Source organism: Pocillopora verrucosa, chromosome 6 (assembly GCF_036669915.1).
Source record: "Pocillopora verrucosa isolate sample1 chromosome 6, ASM3666991v2, whole genome shotgun sequence".
Classification (NCBI taxonomy): Eukaryota; Metazoa; Cnidaria; class Anthozoa; order Scleractinia; family Pocilloporidae; genus Pocillopora; species Pocillopora verrucosa.
Genome location: NC_089317.1, coordinates 790938 through 816708, shown reverse-complemented (window position 1 = coordinate 816708; position 25771 = coordinate 790938). Strand labels below are relative to the sequence as shown.

Genomic DNA, 25771 nt, shown 5'->3' with positions numbered 1-25771 from the left:
TACCCCGTGGTTCCATAATTTTCGTCCGGGTCGCTATGTGGAAACTGGAACGACTTCTGGCAGAATTTGTGCTGGCAATCATGTGTTTTCCGGCTGGAAGCACTCTTGATGAAGAGCTGACGAAGGCCGAATTATGAATCAACTCGTAAGTGATGTTGAAAATGCAATTCGTAGCAAATTTGAAGGAACATCAGCGCCATCCAGTTCCTGTGATTTCGGCAAAGAGGCCGCTAGACACCCCCAGACCCGAGCTGAAAGAATGGCAGTTCTTGGACAAAATGTTTGCTACATTGTGACTGCGGTTGTTATCAACGAGGGGCGCGTTCTGATGATGAGAGAAGCTAAGAGATCTTGTCGTGGAACATGGTATTTACCTGCTGGTAGAGTCGAAAAGAACGAGTCTCTCGAAGAAGGCGTGATTAGAGAAGTATTAGAGGAAACTGGACTTGCTTTTCAACCAGTATCAATTATTTGCATCGACTCTCAAGGAACCTTCTGGTTTCGATTCACTTTCGTGGGCTGCATAACGGGAGGAAAGCTTAAAACTTTGGATGAACAGGACAAGGAGTCGATGGAAGCGGGCTGGTTTCCGGCGGAAGAAGTGTTTACTTCTCTGCCATTAAGAGCAAGGGACATTTGCCCGTTGATAGATCTTGGGCTGAAATGGTATGAAACTAAACAAGAACAGACCATTTGTAGACTGCTTCCTGCAAAGAATTCCCAGGGACAAGTTACTGTTCGCCTGTTGGCTGTTAAAAGAGTTGAAAAAGATGATGAAAAATCGTTTTTTTGTCTGGTGTGCCACAACTCTACCGGTGATGGTAACCACAACTGTCATCCTTATTTTCCAAGCAAGTCTGTGGGTATAGATGGCTCAAATATCACTCATGTTGTTGACCAGCTTATCAAAGATTTTGATAGTAACCTACACTACAAAAAACATGGCTACGTTACTGTTGAACACACCGGAAAGCCTCATGGAGAAGCAGATGGAGTATGTCTTACCGTTCTTGTAGAGGTCTTTCCAGAAGTTGAGGAGGGAGGTTTGAAAGGAAAATATCAGTGGTTTAAAGTAGAAGAAAAATCCTTGACAGAAAATATTTGGAAACTCATAGATGTTAAGGGTTTTGTTGAGTTCGTGGAATCTTAATTTACAGCCTTTGCTTGAAGGAGGGTCAGGGGTGATTACAACAAAGGATCAGCAGATTCTGACAGTATTTTTGGATTCATAGCAAAAGCTTAACCCTGTAACTCCCATGAGTGACCAAGACAGAATTTCTCCTTACAATATCAATAAAACATTAACCAGATAGGTGATTAGAATTAAGAAAAATATCAATTTGGGGACAATTAGTTGATTGAATACTAAATTCTCTGAACTAATATTATAAGAATTATTTGGTAGACAGTAAGGAGAATTACAGATTTGATCTGGGAAAAAAAGGGTTGAAGGATTTGTGGATCCTGAAATTACAGTGGTTGGTGGTTTTCATGGATTTTTTTGGGCCCAGATTTTCAATTTTGCTTTGGACAACAACTCTGAATCAATAACAGGTTTCTAATGTAAAAGTTGATCTTTTACTGTACAGCTCAGAAATATGTTAGCTGCGCAGATGTATTTTATATGCTCAGACATAGGTAGTCAGACATGCATATATGCTTTTCGTGCACAACGCATGTGTCATTGTTGTGTAAAACAAAGAAGTTTTGAGTTTGAAAAGGAAACAAATTCACAACAGAAAATTTAGATAATGAATGGCATGGCTTTGGGGATTTGTTGAATAGCAAGCAGTAGCAGTAGATTTGCTTGATTTGAGCTGTTGACAATTGAGAAAGAAAAGGGAAATGTCACTTACACAAGGCATTTAAGAAGTAAATCATTAATTGAATGACAAAGTAAATACTCACTAATATGCTACCTGGTTTATTCTGTTTTAGTTTTTTAACCCTTTAACTCCCAGATCAAATTTGTAATTCTCCTTACCATCAACCATACAATTCTTATAATGTTAGTTCAGAGAATTTAGTATTGAATCAACTAATTATCCTCAAATTGATATTTTTCTTTATTCTCATCACTTATTTGGTTGATATTGTATTGATATTGTAAGGAGAAATTCTGTCTTGGTTGCTAATGAGAGTTAAAGGGTTTAAGGTCCTATAAAAAGTGAGAACGATTTTTGGAAAATTGTTTAGTTAACACACAAAAGTTCAAGGTGCCTTTTCACAAATCCAGGTGTCAAGTGGCAAACAGATTCAGTGTTAACTTTTTTTGTACACAGATCTATGGATTTAGTTATAAAATTATAGTGGATCTGCAGATTTGCATATCCCTATTCACCTTCCTCTTGAGGAATGGATAAGAGAGCTGAGATGCAAATATCTCAAATTTTCAGACTTTTGCCTTCCCCATGACCAGATTCTTAGTCATTGGCCAAACACATCTTCAAACAGAAACAGGGCAGATTGAAACTCAAACCTTTGGTGCACCAAGTTGAAATGTCTTTTAGGATCAGTCCCAGCAATCAAGTTCAACATTTGACTCAGACACTGAACTTGATCAGTCAAACTTATGCTTTAGTCAAAAAAGCAAATTATGTTATGCAAAACTAACTTTCTACTAGTTTGTGCTTAAGATTCAGGAAATTATATTTTGCTGTTTGAATCAATTAGTTGCTCTTTACCAATAAACCTCCTAGGTATGCAAACTAATCTAAACTGGATGTTTCAAACTTATTTGTATTAAATGTGAGTGTATAGAAGAAGGAATTATGCTTGGTACATTTAAATACACAAAGAAGATAACATTTGAGTCAGTCTTTATTTTGGTCAATAACATGTTGCATGGTACCCAAGTTAATGTGCGATAAAGTTCTGTAATGTTAATAATTGTGTATTTTAGGATGTGATGTTTTTTGACAACTGATTTTTTCAAAACTGAATTAAGAATCATTACATGATGCAATAGTATTATCATTGGTATTATCATTAAGAGAACTTGTATAATTTTGGCAACAGGAAGCCAATACTTTTGATTTGATATTTTTCATCTGAAAGTGTATTATACATATGTATTTTTTTAAAGTCAATAGGTTATGCAAAGGCTATAAATTGTAATCAATTTTTTTTTCAGTAGAGCGAAAAGCTGCACTCTAGATCAAGTTCTGTTCCATTCTTGATTTGGATTTAGTTGATCCATTGTTGGATATTTTCATTTTTTTAATCTGCCTAACTTTTTAACTCCCAGATCAAATTTGTAATTCTCCTTACTGTCAACCATACAATTCTTATAATGTTAGTTCAGAGAATTTAGTATTAGATCAACTAATTATCTCCAAATTGATATTTTTCTTCACTCTCATTACTTGTCTGGTTGATATTGTATTGATATTGTAAGGAGAAATTCTGTCTTGGTCACTCATGGGAGTTACAGGGTTAATTCTACCCTTAAGCTGCTATACATTTCCTTGAAACTTAGTAACAAGAATTTGGTGATAGATCAAAATACAATGTAACAAATTCTATACGATTAGTTTGAGTATTCTTATCACCAGTTTGCAGGATATTGTATGGATATTATAGAGAGAACTTACCTGTTGATTTTTTCTAGGAGTTAACTGTTAATATTGAAAAGTATTTAATGATTATTATAGTTATCACTCAATGAGGTGTATTAATCGTCAATTTAATACATCAGTTTATTTTTCTTAGAGAAATCGACATTATCTTGAATTAAGTTCATAAATATTATTTGATGATTATTAAAGTATGTTTTTGAATTATTTTTTTATGAAAAAAAACTATGTTAGCATGTAGAGTGGTTTGTTACTTGCACCAATCAGATCACTACATTTGGGTATGTATCTCACACCAATCATATCACAGCATTAAATATCTTGTGCCAATCACAGCGTTTGGGTATTGTTTTCTGGTAAATGATGTCATGTAATCAGGGGGCCATGCACAAAGAATAACGTTAACCAGTAATTTTGTGCTCATTTCACAAAAGCCTTGTCAATTAAGGTCAAGATTTATAGGGATATAAAAGGTTCGCATTATTTGATTCATTTTAAGTGAAAACATGTTTTTCCATTCCTTTACACACAACTCACACACCAAACAACTTACATTCCATCATATACCATGAAAACAATGTCCAAAGTCCAATCAGAACATACCCAATCATTGCATTACATGAACATTAGGCAATTTTTCACGTGCTTGAATTGTATTCCACCAATCAAATTTCATTTTGCCAAATTAGACTTTTCTCCATTGCATGCCATTTTCTTGTAAATAACCTGCATTTAATCACATATTCTAATTGCATTGTCCAACCCCACTGAAAAAATTCACATGGAACTTAAAGCTATACTGATTGTGAATTTTTTTACACAGTTCTCCTGCTTTTTACTTTTTCTACAAATAAACTTGACTTTTGGCTACATTAGACCTATTCCAATTGCGTGTTAATTCCTTGTAAACAACCTACATTTTATTGCATATTTCACACACAGAGGGCAAAGTCCAGATAAGCAACAACCAATCAAGGAGCCCTCTTTGAAATATTATCCTTTTCTCTTGTTCAATGCATTTTCACTTATTTGAGATCGCAATATATCTTTGGTTAGGGTCTGTGGAAGATACAACAGAGTTTCAGTTTGCTTTTCATAGTAGAATTACACAGAATTATATTTTTCAGGTAACTAACTGTAGATGAAAAATTTTTATTTATCTCTGTTCAAGGATAGCAGTAAGCATAGTCTCTTTCGCAGCTGTATTTTGGTCTCATTACACCATCCGCTCTCCCTCTCAATCTTTTTGTAACGAATAGCCAAATTCACAACTATGGTACCAGAACAGCTAGTAATTATCGAATGCATTCATTTGTGCTGCACAAATCTCAAGCAATTTACAATTCTTTACCAAGGTCCTAAAATTTGGAACTCTCTTCCTGTTTCAGTCACTCATTTGTCAAACCTTCTTAGTTTTAAGGCGAAAAATGCAAGAGTTTTTACTTAAATAATCCTTGAATTGGCCTAGCAGCACATTTGCAGCACTTTTTCTTTACTTTATTTATTAATGTAAGTGAGGTGGCTCTCCCATAAGCCCAGTGGCTTTCTGGGTCTCCTTGCCTTCTAGCTATAACCACTGTAAATAAATTTTTTTTGTATTGTGTAAATAAGGCAAATAAAAATATGATGATGATGAAGATCAAACAACTGTTGCAAAGGAGACAACAAAAAGTGTGGCAGCGAGGCATTTTACTTTTGCCTAGAAGTTTTTTCTTTCTCTTAAGGTGACCTAATGCAATATTTTTGTCTGTTTGAAAATAATGCTTTTTTACTGTTACAGAAATGAAAATATTAGGTGCATAAAGTGCCCCATGCCAGTATTTTCAATTTTGAATCACATTCTGCCATCTTGGCTATTTCTTTTTTTGACTGAACACTATCAAGATTCTCTAAAATATCAGATAGTAGGCTAGCTGTAGACTACAAGCAATTTTCATAATTTTGGCTTGTCAGCTTTCTCCTTTTGTGGGTACTTTGGTGAGCAAAGCATGTCTGTTTTATGTCAGTAATGAAAACTTCAACTAGTGAAATCATCAAAAATATTTCTTTAGTAATGTTGTCAAGGAACAAACTTCAAACTTCAAACTTTTTAACGCTTTTGACAGTTGTTGTCAATGGATCGGCTAGCTACTCCTTAGCGATTTCCGGTTCCCACCGGAAGTGGAAATACCGGAAGTTTTGAATGTCCTAACTTATCACGTGACCCTTTCTACAGCTGTTGTCTCGTTCTTCTTAGTCATTCATCTGCAATCACTAATTTCGCTTCCCAAAGCTTTTAAGGTGTCCCTTGTTAATCGCGTTTTAGCCAGGGGGTGTCGGTTGTAATGGTTACCACGCTATAAATATGGATGTTGTCCAAATTTTCGTTCTCTGAGGATTCGAAGGCGGCTGCGCTATCACACGACACTTAAGAAATTGATGACTTGCTAAGCGGTAAGTGCTACTTTAAAAGCAGTTATGATTTGTCACAGGGGCAGAGTAAGATCGTTTTCCTTACTCGTTTGCTCTGAGTACATTAAAAATTTCAGATAACACGAGAGTTTACAACTCAAAATATCGGTCAAGGCCGTCACAGACAATTAATTTAACACCAGGGAATTACCAGAGTAAAAGCTAGCTTTCTCCGTGAACATTAGACGTTGCATCCACTGTAACTTTTTCGCTGGATTTCCGTTATCAGTTGTATCAAATTCCAAACTAGTAGGCTAGTTTATTTACAAGAATAATCTCGGAAAGAAATTACGAGATTACCGACTCGGAGGTAAATGAATGAAAATAAATTATTGCTTTCGCGGGCTATGTTGTAGTTATAGATTTGGATGATGATAAATATTTGGAATTTTTTTCGAAATACTCATGTTTTGTTTATAAACTGTAACAGTGCAAACGAAGTTGCTGAAAAATTAGTGAAATATTTTCCTATTATTGTGGGATGTGAAGGACGCGAACGATCAATATCAACATCTATTCTCGGATTGATTATAGCGGCGTCCTCATAACTTTGTTTTATGAAAGCTCTGTGGATGTTAATCTTGAATTATTAAAACCTTTTGCTTTTCTTTTTGTACTGGAATATGGAGGTCTGTAAGTTCGCAAAATTAACTTCGTTCCCGAAGAACTATTTCCTCATCTCGACCAAATTATCTGTGTTTAAATCATCGGCGGATTCGCTGTGAATACTTGATATTATCGCGAAATGTGCACAAGTCAATTTTTCAGGAAAGAATCACAGTGACTATCTTTTTGTAACAGGGGCTAGCGTAAAGTAACTTTTAAAGAAACAAGGTGAATTTTGACCTATGAGCGTAATTTTCACTGAATATTTGAACTAAGAGAAATGGCTTTTAGAGATCACCTCTTTTGCTGTCAGTCATACTCGTAAAGTTTTTTGATGGACGTACATTACTGCTTATATGGAGTTTGATATTGGATCACGTACAAGTCTAATTTCCACAACGTTGACATAACAAAATGCTGAAAACAAAATTAAAAAAAGGGGATAAACCCAGATAGAATTTCATCTGCATACAAATTTTTTTTAAGATCTTTACAGTTCCAAAGGATATTCCTCAAAAAACTGAGATAAAATAGTCAACATCTTCCTGAGTAGTTTATTTTTGATCACAGATGTATCAATGATGAGGGTTTGCTATCAAGGGGAAATTTGGTTCTGTCACAGAGTTGATAATGTAAATTGAACACCATTAGCTGACATTTTGATCAGGACTCTGACAGTGATCAGGGCTCTGACAGTGGCCAATTTACATTATCAACCCAGTTGATAATACCAAATTATCTTGTTAATATTTTTAAGGTTTCCAGATAATGACAAAAAAATTGAATCACAGCCCTGATAGTAATGATAGTGATAAGTCATTGACTGTAGGAGACTTGGTGGCATGCAGTTATTCCTTTAACTCTCAGATCAAATTTGTAATTCTCCTTACTGTCAACCATACAATTCTTATAATGTTAGTTCAGAGAATTTAATATTGGATCAACTAATTATCCCCAAATTGATAATTTTCTTTATTCTCATCACTTATCTGTTTGACATTGTATTGATATTGTAAGGAGAAATTCTGTCTTGGTCACTCATGGGTGTTAAAGGGTTATTCCACAAGACTTGGGATCAAGATGTCTAAGGGCAATACCTGGTCAGGCTGTTGTTTTATCCCGAAGAGAGATACCTTGATCTTACTGAGTCTTTCTCCACCCAGAGGTATAAATTGTGTAGTGCTGCGCTTTCAGGGTAATTGGCAGGTGGCGTAACTGGTAATGGTTGGCATTCTGTCTGTAGAGGCCAGCTACCCTTGGTGAAAATAAATACAACACATCAACTTGTGTGAGTTCAGATCCCTGGTATTCTTGTAAAAAATGACCACAACCATTTATGTACAAGTATCCATCCAGCAATTCAAAGTTCTTGCTTCTTAAAAATATTTCGCTCAAAACTAAATGGGAAACTGCAATCTGGGTATAAATCATGTGCTGACCAGGGAGTGTAGCTGTACCCCTGGTCACCTCATGCCACAGAAATTGAGATAAGCTTTGTTTGTGCAGAGTTGTTGATGTGACTTACTTTTTGTGCTAGGAGTTGCAGTTTTGTGACTGTTAGACAAATTATATGCAAGATGTCAAATCCTGCTACTTTACCAACACCTGTGAAGGACGTCCAAGGTGATAACAGATGGATGAGCATGGTGAGAAAAATAGGGAAATGGAGCCTAGTCTCTAGGAACTTTGATTCTCCAAGTTTCCAGTCTCTCTCTTCATCCTTCCCTCCTGGAGTGAAAGAGACTGTGTGAAGAGAGATCTAGGAAATAAGTTTGCTATAAAAAGCTTTCCCTGTGAAATTCTCAGTTATTTATGTCTTAATGATATAACTTTTAATTGCACTAAAACCGTAATTTTTTTTAAAGTTATTAATTCATTTGTTCCTTTTGCTAGCATGAGAGATTTTTACATGATGGCAAGTTTTCTCCATGTAATGTTTTATTCATTGGCGACTCACTGATTCGCAATATGAAGGAGACTGAGGTAATTGGTTAAGCTGGTAATAATATTGATCTGAAACATATCTTTTATATTGGCTAGTTTTAATTAACAATTGGTTCATATGTCAGCGTGTGTTCATTGAGACATGAAGCACACGGGAAGTTTGGAGAGCACAAAAGATGCGTAACTTCCCAAGTGCTTCATATCTCGATGAACGCACAGCTGATGTATGAACCAATTGTTTTATCACATTTTCAACCCAAAGGAAAATTTTTTTTCAAGGGACTCGTTTGCTGATGTCATGAGCATGCACAATAGGAATATGAAGCATGCTCACACAATTGAATTAGATTAGACAAATTTACTAGCTATGTTATAAACTGAATTCTATCTCAATCAACTCCAGAGTGAAGATATAACCTTCATTTGAACTGTAGAAATGATAGCAGCTACAGTTTACCCACAATGGCTGGTATTGGCCAATATTAGCCCACATTAATTTGGATGAATCAGTGTAGTTGGTAGGGGGGGAGAACAAAAATGTACTCAAGGTATGGTGGGGGGGGGGGAGGGAAAGAGGGCTAAAAGAGAAAAGCAGGTGCTGGTACTAGGGCATCTGGGGAGTTTCCAGGTTGAGACTGTAAGAAAGTGACTTTCCTTCCCTCTGCCAATTCTTTTCCCTTCTGCAATGGAAGGAGTCAGTTTCTTGTGGCTTCTCGTAGGTAAATCATGTCATTTTTTTTCTTTTCCTTTCATCCTACAGGCTTGGGATACTTACTTTGCATCCCTAAATTCTCTTAATTTTGGAATTGGAGGAGATTGTACAGAGCATGTGTTGTGGAGAATAGAAAATGGAGAACTGGATAATATTAATCCCAAGGTAAGGAGGCAGAGGTAGCAGCTACTTGCCAAGTCACCCAAAATTAACTAATATTATTTTCATTCTTTATAGCGAAGATTTTCAAGACAATACAAGATAATTTGGTTTTATCAACTGCATTAATACTGTAGATTGAAGATTGGAAACAGTTTCTAAAGCTGAGCATTACCTCTTCCCCAGCCATTCAGGTTAATCATTCATTCTGATCAGAGAGCTAATGCTGGAAATGTCAACTTCAGAAACTCTTCATGGACGCCAATTTCCATTACCAATGTAGTCGATAAAACCAAATTAATCTTATTAATTAAATTTTTTTGATTTGATCACAACTTTTTTTTCTTGATTTCAGGTTGTTGTATTATTGATTGGAACAAATAATCATCACAGTACAGCAGACCAAGTTGTAGAAGGAATTGAATCAGTTGTATGGAGTATAACAAGCAAGCTGCCTTCTGCAAAAATCATTGTACTGGTAAGATAAGATGGTTCTTTGCATTTTACAAAATGCCATGAAGTAGGATTGGTGGAATGCCATGTTTATTTAAGTGGGTTTGTAAGGAAATATTTAAAAACCATCTTAAGGAACATCCCATTTTGAAAGAAGGACATTTTGGGTGGGAAGCCTGTGTTCAATCACAGCGCCTGCACAGCTTAACCAACCTTAAAAAAGGAACTTATCTATATCTCCTCTCGTTCCAGGAATTTGTATCATCTTCCTTTTTCCAGCCTAAGGTTTTAATTTCCTTTCCTGATTAATAGGGTCTACTTCCACGAGGAAAACAACCAAACCCTCTCCGCGAAAAACATTTCCAGGTGAACCATTCACTCAAAGAACTGATTGAGGCCATACCAAACTCTCTATATCTGGACTCGGATCCAGGCTTTGTCAGAAGTGATGGAGTTATTAGTCACGAAGACATGTTCGACTATCTTCACATGACCAGAAAAGGATACAAGAAATTCTGCAAACACATCTCAGAAGTCATCGTTAAATTTCTGAAATATTAGGTATTTGTAAAGACAGTTTGTGCGTGACGTCTCGTTTACCATTGGTTGTGCGTAAAAATGGAAAAAAAATGTATAAATCGCCCGTATTGGTAGTCTCCTTCGCAAAGGCTGTTTGATATTGTCACGCAATAGTGCGTTGCGATATCAGATATTACGTTACGAGATTTTGCGTTCCAAGATTTTACGTTACGAGATACTGCGTTACGACACTTAACGTTAGGAGATATAGCAAGATATTGCGTTGCGACATCTTGAGGTGCAAGAAATTAATTTCATCAATATGAGTGATTAAATAATGTGGTGGGGAATGTACTATTTTTTATTCAAATTATTTCTTCTTGTTTGATTCCCTGTAAAAATTTGACTTTTATCCATGTGGGTAAAAGGCACCTGTGTTTGCCGCCTTTCTTCAATTCAAGAAATACCTTTAAAAATTATGTATTTAAAGACGAGGGTATGAAATTAAGTTTTCGAAAGTAAGAGGAATGGCTTAAATTATTTCTTCCCTCCGTGGAAACGAAACTAACTTAATATATGAATTAAGAGTAAAACTGCCGGTCAAAATTCAAAAAGGAATTTAATTTCTCAGCGTTATACATTATGGAACGACTTCGCTTGTCTTCTGGCTTTAGCATAAAGTCACGTCAAATTCATTTAGTGATATGACATCCCGAGACTGGATCTTCGCAGATCTTTGGTCGTTAAGTAGATACATTACAATACAATGAAAAATTAAAACTATTAAAAATAATTTAAAGGTCACTGCCAGAACAACCCATTCAACGTTAATGTTTTAAAACATTTGGGAAACAACTGACTAGTTTCTTTTGTCGTTTATGGCTTAAAAATATATTTGCATTTTTTTCACTTAAGAGAAAGTAATGTAATTGTTTTTTTGCTTCATCCTGTGATTGGTTTGGAAAATTTGCGCGACCGATCAAAAGAGGAGAAAAAGAGCCAATGAGAACTCATCAGGAAAACAAGCAAACTTCCTAAATCGCGGTAAAGGCGGGTGATCAAGTCACGAATAGATTTCAGTTTTGAATCTGATTGGTTGAGAAAGTGACGCGAGTTTTCTGTACCAGTCATAGGGAGAAATAAAGTAAAACAGACTCAATCTCAGATTACTTTTAAAACCAATCGCAACTTGATCACCCGCTTTTTCCCGCGCTTCAGGCAGTTTTATTTTACCTTGAGTCATTATTCATCGTGACATTTTCTGATGTTCTGATTGGCAGTTGTGAAGTTACCTTGTTTTTTCACAGATGAAAAACAGGTTTCCCAACCCCTTTCCCCCCCCAGCGAATTATATCTACCCACTTCCCTCCCCCCCATAGATGGTTTCACCCTACAAATGTTCGACCATGAACCCGTAGCCAGTGTCAATCTAATCTAATAAAGATTTGGATCGTTCTCTGCCACGTGGTGAGTGAATAATGACTAATTCTTCAAACTTGGTTACCATTTCAATGCGAAGACATGGCGATATCTGAGGCGAATGACCAAGGACGTTCTCCGGGGAACTGGAACCCACTTCAGACTCGTCACTTGATGGTAGCTTTAAGGAGAGGAAACTGGAACCGATCTCATCCCGATCACGTGTAGCGCGGCCACTAAATTTCTTTTCAAAACTGGAACCCATATTTGACTGGTCACGTGGTGATGGTCCTGGAGAGAGAACATCACCAAATTCATCATGTGGAAGTGTTATCTGTGGAGCGCTGATTGTCTCTTGATCTTGAAAACTAGCAACCTCTGACAAATTTATCTCCACAGGGCCACCTTTCTCAGTTTTAGATTCATTCAAACTGCGTTTTTCTCGTCTGCGTCGAAGAAGATTCGACTCTCTCACGTCAGTCAAGCAAAACCTGTTTCTCCGTTGATTCAGATTACGTAAAATGCCACTTTGTTCCTTGTTTCGACCAGTCGTTACTCCTTCTTCGTCGGCGTTCAATGAGCGCCTCTCTCCTCTTTGCCTCGCGTACGTAAATTCAGAAATATTATTTGAATATTCATAGTTCTCTGCTAAAATCCTTGAAGTCACCAAAGTCACCTGTATTTCCGCGCAGACCCCACTGATGGGATCAGCTTCTTCATTAGCCAGTATCCCCTGTGCGTCGACATAAGTGATCTTCTCTGTAATTTCACCACTCATCTTGAAAGTAACTTCGTTTCTGCTATAAAAAAGCGGATGAAAATTCTGCTCTTCGGTTCAGTTAATAACGTACTATCACGGGAAACAACCAAGTAGATTTCCAGAAAAAAATGAGGAAACAAATAATTAGGCACGATTTATATATCGGTAATTAAGATTCGTCTGGGACTCTTTGATCAAAAATCAGCCGACACGACTTGCGCAACTTTTTGAGACGTCTAATATGTAAGACAGATTATTTCGCAATATGAATTCAGCTTAATTCTTTTCTAAATAATATTTCTCTACTCTTGAAGTTTATTTCATGGAACAAAAATTATATTTAGTGACTGGTCATTTTTTATCCCCAGGGAGGGGAGAGAGAGATTCGGTGGATTTTTGTTGAGTCACGATAAAATTCACTTGGTCCCCTCTAGGGCTCTGCGATATTCTCACGATCCCCCCTCGTTGACAGTGAATTTCCTATAGTCTCTCCTTTAAACTACGTTGGCGACAACTGACCCCCTACGGTCCCCTGGAAACCAAGTGGTCCCCCCTAAAATTCTCCAACCCACCCACCCATCCACCCCTCCCCCGCGACAAATAATGACGAGTTTCTTACCTAAAAATATCTTTTAAATCCAAGTTTTCTCTCTGGTTTTCCACTTTTTTTCAGCGTTAAGACTTTGTCGGTGTTCAAATCAGTGACTGAAGTTCATTTATAAGTCCTTATTTGGCATAATTATTTCACAATAACTTCTCTGAATAACCCAGCTCCTTAATTGGAAATCTGATCAAGCGAGAACGTTGCGCAATCTGGGTGTGCCAAACACCGTATTTTACATATAAATCTGCCATTTAAGTCTTAGAGAGATTTAACAGCAGCAATTTCGAAGAAAGACCTCTTACTGCCGTATGGGCAGGCTGTCGTGTTTTGGTTTCGTCTTCTTCTGCTTACAATCCCTTCTCAACCATCTGTTTCACCATCGACAGCCGCTTATGGAAGAAAATTATTGGAGATAAAAAAAACCATATTTACATCCTTGATAAAGATCATTAACATTAGCAACTGTCGTCAAGAAAAAGGTGGGACTAAAATTTGATCTGTTTGATTTCTGCGGTGATATAAGGTGACCCATGCAACGACGTCAATCATCAAGATAGTTTATTCTAATTGACGACCACAAATCAAAAATATCTTCATGTTCTCCATGGTTTGCTACATATGAAGGATGTTCATACGCATCGGGGATGTTTTGCAATCACAGTGGGTATCCTACTTTTCCATATTTGGGTCAATTTTAAGATGTTGCTGTTTTTACCAGCCATTTCCTAAATTTTGCTTTGGACGGAGTGTTTACTACATGTAGTTCGTCAATAAATGGAAAAGTATTCTTTTAAATGACTTCTACGATTAACTAATTCCATATTTGGTCATGAGAAAACGCGGGTAGAAAAAAAATGCATCTCATTGGTTGAGAAAATGGTGCAAGTTTTCAGGACCAATCACAAAGCGTGGTGATATTAAAATGAAATTCCGGATTACGATTGACAATTTTCAATGGAAGCACTGTTCAAATGAGTGCGGAAAGTAATTCGGATTGCTTTGGCCTAAGTTTGCTTCGTGATTGGTCGCGAGAACTCGTGCGCTTCTTACTCGACCATTCGCATTCAAAACTGAAACCAATGTTGACTTGGTTACTTAGGCCATTCGACGCTGAGAGCACTTGACTTGTTTTAATTTGAGTACTCATCGGCTCCTGGAGGTATTTACCTTTGTTCTGGTAGGTTGTGAACGGGCAAGAAAACGCGCGCTTTCTTTTTCAACCAATCGGATTCAAACTATAACCAATTGGCGTTTTCCCGCGCAATGAGCTGTTGGCTTGTGTTCATTTTGAATTCTCATTGGTTTGTTTTAATAAAACTCGCGCCCCTATTTTGTTCAATCACGTACAAAACTCCCGTCAACTGTCATTTGGACAGTCAATGTTTTCAATTTAAGTTCCCATCAGCTCCTTGTGGTATCTTCCTTTTCATCTCACTGGCAGTTGTAATAACTTTTATTTTGATTTTTAGACACTTGCGCAAAATACGCTTTTCTTTTAAACCACAATTCAAAATTGCTTTGGATCAACGCAAAACATTTCACCTGTGTCGTGCATGTAGATAAAATAGCTTCAATATTTGACAACAACAGTTTCGGTAGTTTACATGGCGCCTCCAGTTCAAATACTTGCTTCCTTTCCTTCAGGAAACATTATTTATCCTTGGTTTTGATGGATCAGTTCATCCGAAGCACAAATAATTGTGTCAATAACAACCTTTGAACCGGATTTCTCTGCTGCTTTCCGCTGATGTGTTCGCAAATTTGAAAGCTGGTTAAAAAACTTGTCACAATGGTCACATTTATATGGCTTCTCTCCAGTATGAACTCGGAGGTGTGTCTGTAAATTTGACCCGCGATTAAAACACTTGTTACAAAAACTACACTGAAAGGGCTTTTCTCCTGAGTGTATTCGCTGATGTCTTCGCATTGTGGACCCGGTCTTGAAAGTCTTTTCACATTGATCGCACTTGTAAATTCTGCTTCCACGATGCTTCATTTCGTGTAGTTCCAAACTTCGCGAATTCTTAAAACACTTGTTACAGCGTAGACACTGGAAGGGTTTCGCTCCGGTATGTATTTCCAAATGCCTGCGTAGGCTTGAAGACTGCGTGAACTGTCTGTTGCAATGGTGACACGAAAAAGGCTTCTCGCCGCTGTGAGTTCGCAAGTGAACTCGCAAATTAAGCGATTGTGTGAAACGCTTGTCACACTGAGTACAATGATAGAGTTTTACTCCGCTGTGCATTCTTAAATGCCTTGTCAAACTCGACAAGCGGTTAAAAAGCTTATCGCACTGAGTACAACTGTATGGTTTCTCGCCGGTATGAACAACGATATGTCTTTGATAACCCGACTGAAGTTTGAACTCTTTGTCACAGTGTGGACATTTGAAGGGTTTTTCGTCGCTATGAACCACCAGGTGCCTTTTCAAGGTGGTTGAGTGTCTGAAGCGCTTTTCACACTGATTGCACTGGTACCGCTTCTCGCCAGTGTGAACCAACATATGCCTCTTCAACCCTTGCGAGTCTTTGAAAGACTTGTCGCATTGAATACAATTGTAGTTCTTCTTGTTATTTGACATTTTGTAATACTGGAAAGATAATCTGAAAAAAAAACATACAAGATGTTGCTACCAGGAGTCTTACCCTTTACACCCTAACATCAGTATTCATAATCTCCATACTTTTCTCCATACATTTCTTTAGGTGCTGTAAGGAGAATCTGAGAAACAATCAAAAGCTTTTATAGTTGGTGATCATTTCCTTCATTCTCATGACCTTAATATGTAATTCAAGGGTGATATTGTATGAAGAAATTAGATCCTAATCACTCTTAGGGGTCAGAGGACTTAAAAGTTCATAAGTGCAGCTGTCAACGATGTACTTGTAAGAATAGAAAGTCATAATATCTGGAAATTATTCAAACTGATTTAAGGATTTTCAGAAAAATGCAAAAAGAGGTTGAAATACGGCTATCTTGACTGGCTGAGCCTGAATGATTAAGATTTCTTATGTAACTAAGAAATGGCAGCAAAATAGACAACCCCCAACAGGCATCATGGATTCATTTTGTTCACTCAGGTAGTCAGTCAGAACTTGGGATTCACTTCACCTTACCATCTTGTTGAGTCAACTTTACAAGCCAGATATAAAAGTCAGTTTGTGAGTTGAAAGCCCATTTGGCTTAAACCAATCCCTGTTTCAGTATTACAAGTACCTAGTAGCATAACTACAGCAGGTTATCCCTGCTCTTTTGGCAGGTGTTCTCTATTTTGCTAGTACTGATAAATACATTGGAAGAATAGGAGCACAAAGAGAGTGCAGAATATTGCCCAGGAACAAAACACAGACACTCAGCCAAGGATCAAATCTGAAACCTGCTAAAACAGTCCAGAAAGCAGTTGTAACCTTACTTAATACATTCTGAGTGGAAGAAAAGATCACCTGCAATGGGTACTATAGCAAAGGGAATGAAATATCTGTGATCAGTGACTGTGATATGGGCCTTGCTCACTACAGAGTCCTTGTGGCTCAGTGGAAGAGCATCGGAGTGCAGAATCTAAAGGTCTTAGAACGGATTCTTCATGGGGACTCAGTATTTTTTCTTTGTCCCATGTTCATGACAAGACAAAAAAAACATCTTTCTCTACTTCTTTAGCAACCTAAAAAATTAGCATCTTTCTTATTCGATTTACAAGACAGTGATATTGTTCCTCAACAAAAATATGGTTATGTCTGATATGGATTACAAAGTTTCTATTGTGCACCTCAAGGCACCTTTAGGTGACAATGTCACACTTTTAACACAACCTTTTGGGATTCAATCTGACGAAGGGCTAACACTCAAAATATGGCCAATTTACATTATCAACTCAATTGATAAGACTAAAGTACCCCGTTATACTCTCCCATTGACGCAGCACAACAGTTATTTTGGAAACTTACCCCCTTAATCTTTAGGAGTAATGACTACAAATGGTAAGATGAACAGTAATCATGACCACAACCCCTTTTCACAATATCTGTGAACAAATACCTAAGTTTCATTAATTTCCTTTCCAACAAGCACAAGAGTGCCAGTTTTTCATGTCGAACATGTTAAAGCTCGTACGCGTGACAAGATACACCTCGTTACTCCTGCTTGCGAGTAGCCCAGAGGGACTGGGTACAAATAACAAAGCATAGCCAGAACTGCAAAAGCTCATAGTGAAACGATTGCTTGGGGAAAAAAGAACCCGAAAAAATAACGTGTTAAGCAGAAGTTGCAATTTTTACAGTACAAAGACTACACGATTATCAAATGTTCAATCGATTTCGACTGTATTACAGTTGATATCAACAGTGATTGTACGCCGATCAACAGTCGAAGCTAATCATTCAATAGTTCGCTTTGGTTGTCAGATCAGTCCAAATTAAGGTCGATTTCGTTCCGATCTGTTTCTTTTTCTCTCGCAAAGTAATAAAACATAAATAAAATACTCAACCGGCAAATAACGCACGGAAAACCATCAGACCTCAATTTCACATCTGACTGGCCCGTACATCTGAGCTCAAGCTCAAATTGTTACGTGATACCAAGAACGAACGAAAGTCAAAAACAGATTAAAGTTTACGTAATGGCCAAAATGAGACATTTGAGGCTGATTACTAACCTTACTCAACGCTCGAAAATCAGCTCAATCAAAACAGGAGCAAAACCTCTTCCACTGCTGAGCACGTGACCGAATCTCTGTCACGCGCATGCTTACACAGTAGAATTTCGATGATTCTCAAACGAGAGCCTGTCTCCGAGCATTACCTTTTTTTTTTCCAGCGGAAGGGTCAAGATAAGACACCAATTTTCACAGAACACTTTGTTTAAGCAGAACAAGAAGGATGTTAAATTTTGTGCAAGGTAATGAAATGGAGAAAGATGTTTTTTCGTCCTGTCACGAAAGAGGGACAAAGAAACAGTCCCAGACCCTCACGGGACTCGAACCCTCGTGGATTCGACCCCTCCTGAGGATTTTTTTCCTTGCCCACGCTCGTCACAAGACGAAAAAATGTCTTTCTCTGATTATTTTTGTTGTTGTTGTTGTTGCTTTATTTGTTTGTTTGTTCTTGTTTATGCAGAGAGGGATCGAAACAGCTCATATGCAAGTTTCCCGGCTCTAATAAACTGAATTTGTTTTTGTAAACTGTTAAAGAACGTAATTCAGCGAAAAAAGGTCGAAAGATGATAACAGTTTGAAGCAAGACACTCTACGAGCTTAAATACGATAAAATCTTTAGTAAATTTCCCTCGTCCGTACCAACGGGAATCAAGTATATCACAAATTTAAAACAAATACGAATTTAAACATGATATTTTAAGAATAGGTTGAGGTTACAGGGGGAGGAGTGAATTGTTATTGGGAAAGGCCGAAGTTTGGTTGGAGATTTGTTCACTAAGGAGATCCCTTGCTAACGAAGATTTCTATTTATCGGAAAAAAATTCCGAAACTGCCGTATAAACAATTTCAAATTGGCTAAATTCTCTTGCTAAAAGGCATTGCATCAAAAAACGTCTCCGAGTTTCATCAGTTCCTTAATGGAGCTACGAAAAGAAATGGCGCGGTAACTTTGTTCAACGACATTCAAAAAATCTATTGAAAAAAAGAACAAAACAACCTCATTAACAGTTAGACATTTGGCTTTAGAGCTCGTTATTCCAATCAACCAAGCTGAAAAATACTTCGACGATTAAGAAACAATAAGGTCGCATATTTTCAGTTTTTTTCCCTTCTTTTTTCTGAGGGTGGGATTTTTCCTTCTCTTCACACAAATTAACTGAAAATACCATAGAGCGCTAAAACCTTCTTACAATCATCGTCATTCATTAAATCTAGGTGTCGTCTCTTCTAGAGTTCCAGCCATTGAAATTCTACTCAACGCTCCCGATGATTGACCAATTGATCAGTAATTGTGTTTTTTGTGGAAACGCTCGCAGTTTCCTCAAATTTCGATCCCAAAATACGTTTCTTTTTCGTCCGCTTTTCTTTCAGAAGTGCTGCAAGCTGTTTCGGATTACCTTGATTTGATGCCAGCCGCATTTGAAACTTGGGAATTGAAAAATCGCTGACTGAAATTCTGTTTGAGGAACTCCCATGATGGCCGGGCCAAACCTCATATTCCCCGCGTGGAGGGCTTAGGAACAGAGCTGTCGACAAGTTATCATCTCCTTGGAGAAGGTTCGAAGAGTCTGTCTGGTTGAAACTCCAAAAGCTATCTCCTGATATTTCATTCATTTTCCCAAATGCTGTTGTACGTGTTGTAAATATATATTTTTCGTTTAACAGTTCACAACACTTCCTGAACTGATGATCAAAACAGGATCTTCGATTAAGAAATTAATAATTTGACACATGTTCTTCTCATTTTCTTGCGTGTGATGACCAAAAATGGAATTATTTACTTCCTATAGCAGCTTAGAAAATAGGCGAGTTTTGACATCATCCTTCAACGTACGTCACTCAGCGAGTTGCCAGGTAACGGATCAGTACGTGGTGGTCTTTATCGGCGTAGAGGTGTTGCGTATTCCGAAAAAATCATAGAACGAAACTTGCCCAGTTTTTGGCAAGATTAAGGTCGTTACTCAATATTAGGGTCCTGGAAAGGAAGTGGGTTGGAGAAACGGAAGATGGGAAAGGGGAGGGGGAGAGGGGGAAAGGGGGTGGGGCAGGGGGGAGAGAGTAAACAAAGAAAAAAATTAGGAAGGTAAGTCTGCATACGAACTTGGTGGCCTATTCCGTAAGAGCTTAAGAAGTGACAAAAGGTATTGCTACTCTCCCTGAAATGCTACTCTAACACAGGTTGCCCAGTACACATTTGGACTCTCAGATAGGTCGATTCACCCCTCTGGATTGTGAGAATTAAGTCTCTTGCCCAAGAACACAACACTACAGATTGGTTATTTACACCAGGTCTTACCCAAACCCCAGTTTTGGGCAAGCAGTGAACCTCAGGCTTTCTCTATGAGAGGGTGGATTTAATCAAATAAATTTCCTTCCACTGCAAGCTTTTGGCCTTCTTGACAATTCCAGTCACAAAAATAATTATTCAGATAAAGACTGAGCCAAACTGAAGATAGTTAGGAACATGGTTTTGTTAAACAACAGCTGAACTTTGTTTAAATAACTGGCCAGGACTTGAACCTGCATTGCACAGGTCAAAAGCATCACTGGAAAAGAATGAAGGTCCATTCAAAAATTCCTTAACATTTATTTTACCTGAATATGCAATTCAATTTAGACAATTTGGGAAAAATTTTAGTCTAAAAAAACCATGAAATCCTTGGTGATGTTTCACTCCCAATAACAGATAGGATATATGACAGGAAAAATACTAGGAGTTTGATGTTAACACCAAGGACTGTTCTTTGGACTTTTATGGTGGAAAAAAATATGGACCTGTTTCAGAATTTTCTCATAAATAATCCATTGTGTGAATGTAAGCTCTAACAAAAAGCTGCTCTCCAATGTGCTCTTGGTTCGACTTTCAGTCCTATTTGTGTTTTAAATGAAACAACAATAGATATTTAAATCAGATTTACATATTTGTCAAACTAGAAAGTCTATAACGTGGTCAGTACAAAACTTAACCCTTTAACTCCCAAGATCTGATTGTTAATTCTCCCCTCTAGCTGCTACACATTTCCTTGTAAATAAGTCATGAGAATTTGGTGTTAGATCAAGGGTACTAACTTTTACCTGATAAGTTTGAGTATTCTTATAACATGTTAGCTGGATAATGTGTGGATGTTACAGGGAGAAGTTATCTGTTAATCGCTAATGGGAGTTAAAGGGTTAACAAAGCAAAGAACATGTTTCTTAGAACTCCTCTGCTTCCCTGTATTTTATCAATTCACAAAATTCAAGTTTGATTCACAGGAAATAAGCCAGAGCAGCAGCAGCACCCATGGAACCAATAAACACAAACCAACCAGTCTTGTAGAGAATATTCATGTCAAAGCCATGACCAAGATCCCATGCCTGAAAAATAAAACCAAACAAACAAACAAAACACAATAAGAATTGTTGTGTTAAGTTTCACCAACCCTCTTGGCCAGGGGGTTGTCCATGTAATCTGCTGTTTTGATTTGTAATACATACCAAATGTCTGATCCCATTGAATGAATGGTAACACAGTGGCCATGCCAAGGCAGTTTTTCCACTGAAGATTATAAAAGCAGGGATTTCTAAAGCTTTCACCAAATTTAAATAATGCTCAAAGTTCTCTGGCAGTCCGAGAGCAGCCAGGGCAAATCCAGTTGTCACTGAAAGCACAAACAATAATTGTTATGTAAATTTCATAGAACAGATTATGAAATCAGTACACTGACACTTCAAATTTCCCCCATCTTCCATGGGCGAGGAGAGAAAAAAGACCATACCCCATCATGGACATAATTCATCTCTATTCAGTTACCTGCTGTCATAGCAATTCCTGTTCCACGGTGAGTTATTGACAACATTGAAGTCAACTGTGGACTGAGTGAATAAATGAACCAATAAATCACCTTCGTTAAAAATGGAAAAAAATTCACACATAACATCATCAAACACTAAGTCTCACACATAAAGCATATCAGTTGGTCTTCTCTACAATTTACTAAATCTCCAAGAATAAAAAAAAAATTGGAGAAGTTTCCTATAAAAAAGGGGATAAATCAAATTGGACTTCTATTTGACAAACAGCTGGATATTATTTTAAACTATCAGATTTAGATCCAAAACCTTGCAAAAGGGGGAGGAGGGGGAGGGGGAGAAAAATTTAAGCAAGAGAGCAAGCCCGCCCCCTCCCCCCCATTACATTTAGTGCGGATTTTCGGGTTAAATTTTTGTCTATAGCTGTGAGCTTTCAATTACAAATTTTGATTGTTGTTTATATATTTTTGTTGACACAAACTGCACTTGATATTAAGAAAGTTCATTCTTGTCCATGAGAATGGGAACCAAAATTCAAACGTCTGCAGATTTCTAGGGATGGGCATTTCAGAATTTTTCTTTATTTTTCCTAGAATCAGTCAATACTTTTTTTTTGAGCATATAAGTTGTAAAATGAACATTGTACCTGTAGATTGTTAAGTGAGGTGACATTGGTCTATTCAAACGAGTGTTTTTGGACCAAAAGTCTTCCTGCTTTCGAGCCAAGGTCGAAGTAGTAATTGGAATACTGAAAAAAAATTGAAAAATAATGTTTGCATAACAATAATCAGATAAAAGAAACGAGTAGTAAAAGCAAAGTAAATTAAAGACGTGCTAAATGACACACTAACTGTCCAATCCACTTTACCTTCGCATTAGCGCAGATGATGGTCGATAGCATCCTTTGACTAACACTGAAGGAAGCCTGGATGAGTTCCTACGTAATTAAGAAACGATTTAGAAACAACAGTGACTGAAAATCGACAAACATTTAGCTCGTAGTTTGCCACAAACCTCAGAAGAGCCGCCATCTTGCAATACTACCGTAGTGTATTATGGGAAATATAGGAATGATGAAATTTTGTGAAAACGTTTTGGAGAAGAATCCAAGGAATTTGAAAGAAATTTGGAAGATACCAATAGCCGTCAAGTGTTTTGCTTCATGACCCCTAGGAATATTTCCTTTTTTTTTCTTAAAAAAAGCAATAATGTTTTTATTTTGTGCATTATTGCGTGTTACCCATGAATCTTTTAGAGCCTCGAATCGTGAAAAGCCGCACGCGTTACGTAAGAGAGAGCTGGGACGGAATTAAATTAGCAAGATGGCGGCGATATTTTACTCTCGTCTTTGTATAAGAAACAGTAGTCGTTTAGGTCAGAACTTGCCATTCTTTGAATTTAAATATACAAAAGTGTTCGTAATTGATTCTTTGTTTTCTTATCAACAGCGAGTTCACTTGCACGGCCTGCTTTTACTTCCTCGCCTATTTCTTGCTCACCGAGAGTTCAAAGTGGTAAGTTACACAATTTTGTCAGGGGTCTGAATGCTTAGAATAAGATCTTTACTCATTTTATTTGTACGATATTTTTGTTTTTTTAGTGGTTTTCAAAAAGACAGTGCATTCCTCGGCAAATCGCAAAGCTGAGCTTGGTAAGTAAAAGAAAAGTTTACGTATACATTACGTAGTGAAAATTTAAGATTTAACTCTTGTACAATGTTGTTATCATAACAGAGGATAGGTAAGAAGTCTGAAATTGCTTCTTCAATAGCTTATTTTAAAAAATCTAAAAATATAGAGTAAAATAAGAGTTTATTTCCGATTTAAAAAAATGCTGCTGTATTGTATTAAAGTGGGTATTCTGAGTATCATGTCAATTAATTAATATTCACTGAGTGAAATAATTGTTTTAGTATTTACTAAGACGATTATTGTTACGACCACTGAGCTATCAGAGAAACCTGAAAAACAAAATGCGCAGAGACAATATTCTTTTTTTTACCCTTATCAGAAATTTCCCCATCACAGCCATCAGCCCATTGGAAGGGAGAGCGCTATGTCAGTGTGGCACTGCTGACATTGATTCCTGCAGGAATCATTTACCCATCAGCTGTTGTGGACTGGGCTCTAGCAGTTGTTGTTCCTCTTCATAACCACTGGTAAGTCATCTGATCAGTAGTTCCTGTTTCCATAGCTCACTCAAGGTGAATCAATCATAGCCTTTGAAACTTCTGATCAAGTATTGATATGTCCAAGCCTCTAGCACAGGAAATTTTTTATCACAAATTATTTGCTTTCAAAAATATTCCTTTCAATATGGAGTACTACAACAATTTACATTCTCCATTAATTTACTGGAAAACTCTGAAAATTGTGAACTCAGAGAATATTTATGAATAACAATCTGTCTCAAAAATACTGCCAATGTGGCCAGAGAGAACTAAACTGCAAACAGAAGTTGTACTAGCTTGTGGTCTGATGTTGGCTTGCTGCAGTGTCCTGAACGTGATTATGATTGGTCAGTAAGCAGTTGATGTTACAAAATAAAATCAAAGTGTTCATGGTTTATCAATTTTGTAGTGTCATGACAAGGAGTAGACTTTGAACTTTGAACAAGATCGGAAGACTTTTTGTAATAGACAGAATTCCTTTGTGCTGCAAAGAGTTTAAGTATATGTTTTGAGAAAAAAGTTAAAAAACTAAGAGATTGTGAGGTCCTTTGTTGATGTCAGCTAATTTCTGACAAAGATAAGAAATTGTAAACTATAGACATCTCCATTATTCTGGACCTTAGCATAATATTCTTCATCGATCCACAGGGGTGTAGGCCAAGTGTTAACAGACTACATTCATGGTTCATCTATGCCAAAAGTGGCCAAAGGAATATGGCTGGCTGTGTCAATCTTACAGTTTATTGGTCTGTGTTATTTCAATTATGCTGATGTTGGAATCTGCAGAGCTGTCAGTATGATTTGGCACATGTAACAACTGATATGGATTGTAAAGTTTGGATTAATGTCAGTATCTAAGTAACTGAACACCTACCCCTCCGTAACCCAATATTAACCTTAACTTTTCATCAGTTGACTATTTTAAGGTTATAGGGGAGGGGTAAGTGCACAGTTCCTCAGTTAAATACATTGATCCTAAAGTTAAATATATTTTTTCATTTGATCTGATATGGATGACATGGTTGAATTTCATGTTCATGGGCACTCTTCCTTGTTGGGAAGGGTATTTACAGAAATAAGTTGTTAAATGGTGTTATGGTCACATCTTATGGTGATCCACTACTTACCAAGGTCTGTATCAGATTATCAAAATCCAGAATTGTACAATCCTTTTCTTAGTAACTAACAGCAGTTTAGGAGGATTTGAGGGAGTTCATCAAGCTTTAAAGATGGGAAATTCTTCAGCTACTACAGAGAATTCTCTGGCTAAATTTCGATGGCCTAAGTTAGTTTTTATTCAGACTTGGAGATCTTATTGCCCTTTTAAACCCTAAGAATGACCAGAATCTTATTTCTCCTTACAGTCATACAGAGATAACTGTAAGCATTGACTGATTAGTCTGTTTGTGATAATCAAGTTTTATTCAAAGCCAGATAGCTGTTTTTTTTATGCAATGATACTTAAAGTCAATCAAAGTCATAACTACTGACTGTAAGATGCTGACCAAGATCCTTCATCTCTATCGCAAAAAATAGTTCTAAAAAGTCATCTCTATATTGCGGTATTAGCCAGAAAATGCATTCTCTATGGCTTTAGGTCTTGTTACAGCCCATAATATTCACACATGATTAGCACAGGCAAGTTGAAAATGGATAGCCTTTATCTACAGCTGGAGCTTTCCATAGAGTTATTGAATTTTCAGTAAGCTTAAATAAGTAACTCAGAGCAGCAAAATAAGGAGTGATTAATATTGGAGTGCAGCGATATTTAACAGAAATTAATAAATTCTGTAGTTTTGTCGTAATAATATCTGGGCAAGTATCTTGGAAAAAAAGGATAGCTCTTTTCAGGAATAGTACTCTTCTTTCAGTTAAGTGTAATATTCTGGTAACATTTTGTTGCACTCTCTTTGAAAAGTTATCAGTGAGTAAATATGTTGTTACATGATTGTTTGT

General features: G+C 37.0%; 5 protein-coding genes across 5 annotated transcripts; 3 read left to right on the top strand and 2 right to left on the bottom strand.

The window, feature by feature from the left end:
* Position 1: 1 nt before the first annotated feature.
* Positions 2 to 4322, top strand: LOC131792230 (8-oxo-dGDP phosphatase NUDT18-like). Its single transcript, XM_066168717.1, has one exon. It carries the CDS (start codon positions 134 to 136, stop codon positions 1148 to 1150), a length of 1017 nt encoding a protein of 338 aa, XP_066024814.1. The 5' UTR covers positions 2 to 133; the 3' UTR covers positions 1151 to 4322.
* Positions 4323 to 5793: 1471 nt separating this feature from the next.
* Positions 5794 to 11221, top strand: LOC131792268 (platelet-activating factor acetylhydrolase IB subunit alpha1-like). Its single transcript, XM_059109646.2, has 6 exons — positions 5794 to 6008; positions 8170 to 8278; positions 8526 to 8615; positions 9337 to 9453; positions 9803 to 9925; positions 10213 to 11221. Exons 2-6 carry the CDS (start codon positions 8210 to 8212, stop codon positions 10459 to 10461), a joined length of 648 nt encoding a protein of 215 aa, XP_058965629.2. The 5' UTR covers positions 5794 to 6008; positions 8170 to 8209; the 3' UTR covers positions 10462 to 11221.
* Positions 11222 to 14637: 3416 nt separating this feature from the next.
* On the bottom strand, positions 14638 to 17923 carry LOC131792267 (zinc finger protein 714). The gene is made up of 2 exons (XM_059109645.2): positions 17854 to 17923; positions 14638 to 15805 (listed from the first exon to the last, which is right to left on the bottom strand). Exon 2 carries the CDS (start codon positions 15781 to 15783, stop codon positions 14857 to 14859), a length of 927 nt encoding a protein of 308 aa, XP_058965628.1. The 5' UTR covers positions 15784 to 15805; positions 17854 to 17923; the 3' UTR covers positions 14638 to 14856.
* Positions 17924 to 20186: 2263 nt separating this feature from the next.
* On the bottom strand, positions 20187 to 22785 carry LOC131792235 (succinate dehydrogenase cytochrome b560 subunit, mitochondrial). The gene is made up of 6 exons (XM_059109614.2): positions 22660 to 22785; positions 22514 to 22582; positions 22292 to 22393; positions 21647 to 21708; positions 21331 to 21494; positions 20187 to 21210 (listed from the first exon to the last, which is right to left on the bottom strand). Exons 1-6 carry the CDS (start codon positions 22674 to 22676, stop codon positions 21103 to 21105), a joined length of 522 nt encoding a protein of 173 aa, XP_058965597.2. The 5' UTR covers positions 22677 to 22785; the 3' UTR covers positions 20187 to 21102.
* Positions 22786 to 22924: 139 nt separating this feature from the next.
* LOC131792240 (succinate dehydrogenase [ubiquinone] cytochrome b small subunit A, mitochondrial-like) lies at positions 22925 to 25763 on the top strand. Its single transcript, XM_059109618.2, has 5 exons — positions 22925 to 23019; positions 23094 to 23159; positions 23246 to 23296; positions 23656 to 23803; positions 24464 to 25763. The coding sequence occupies exons 1-5, from the start codon at positions 22968 to 22970 to the stop codon at positions 24627 to 24629; spliced, it is 483 nt and encodes a 160-aa protein (XP_058965601.2). The 5' UTR covers positions 22925 to 22967; the 3' UTR covers positions 24630 to 25763.
* Positions 25764 to 25771: the final 8 nt, after the last annotated feature.

Coding starts and splice junctions, on each gene's coding strand:
- LOC131792235 (XM_059109614.2), bottom strand. Junction 21,709..22,291: donor CCTCACTTAACAATCTACAG/GTACAATGTTCA, acceptor TTATTCACTCAG/TCCACAGTTGACTTCAATGT. Junction 21,495..21,646: donor AGGAATTGCTATGACAGCAG/GTAACTGAATAG, acceptor TTGTGCTTTCAG/TGACAACTGGATTTGCCCTG.
- LOC131792230 (XM_066168717.1), top strand. CDS start 134: ATGAATCAACTCGTAAGTGATGTTGAAAATGCAATTCGTAGCAAATTT.
- LOC131792268 (XM_059109646.2), top strand. CDS start 8,210: ATGTCAAATCCTGCTACTTTACCAACACCTGTGAAGGACGTCCAAGGT. Junction 8,616..9,336: donor GCAATATGAAGGAGACTGAG/GTAATTGGTTAA, acceptor TTCATCCTACAG/GCTTGGGATACTTACTTTGC. Junction 9,454..9,802: donor TGGATAATATTAATCCCAAG/GTAAGGAGGCAG, acceptor TCTTGATTTCAG/GTTGTTGTATTATTGATTGG.
- LOC131792267 (XM_059109645.2), bottom strand. CDS start 15,783: ATGTCAAATAACAAGAAGAACTACAATTGTATTCAATGCGACAAGTCT.
- LOC131792240 (XM_059109618.2), top strand. CDS start 22,968: ATGGCGGCGATATTTTACTCTCGTCTTTGTATAAGAAACAGTAGTCGT. Junction 23,160..23,245: donor CTCACCGAGAGTTCAAAGTG/GTAAGTTACACA, acceptor TTGTTTTTTTAG/TGGTTTTCAAAAAGACAGTG. Junction 23,804..24,463: donor GTTCCTCTTCATAACCACTG/GTAAGTCATCTG, acceptor ATCGATCCACAG/GGGTGTAGGCCAAGTGTTAA.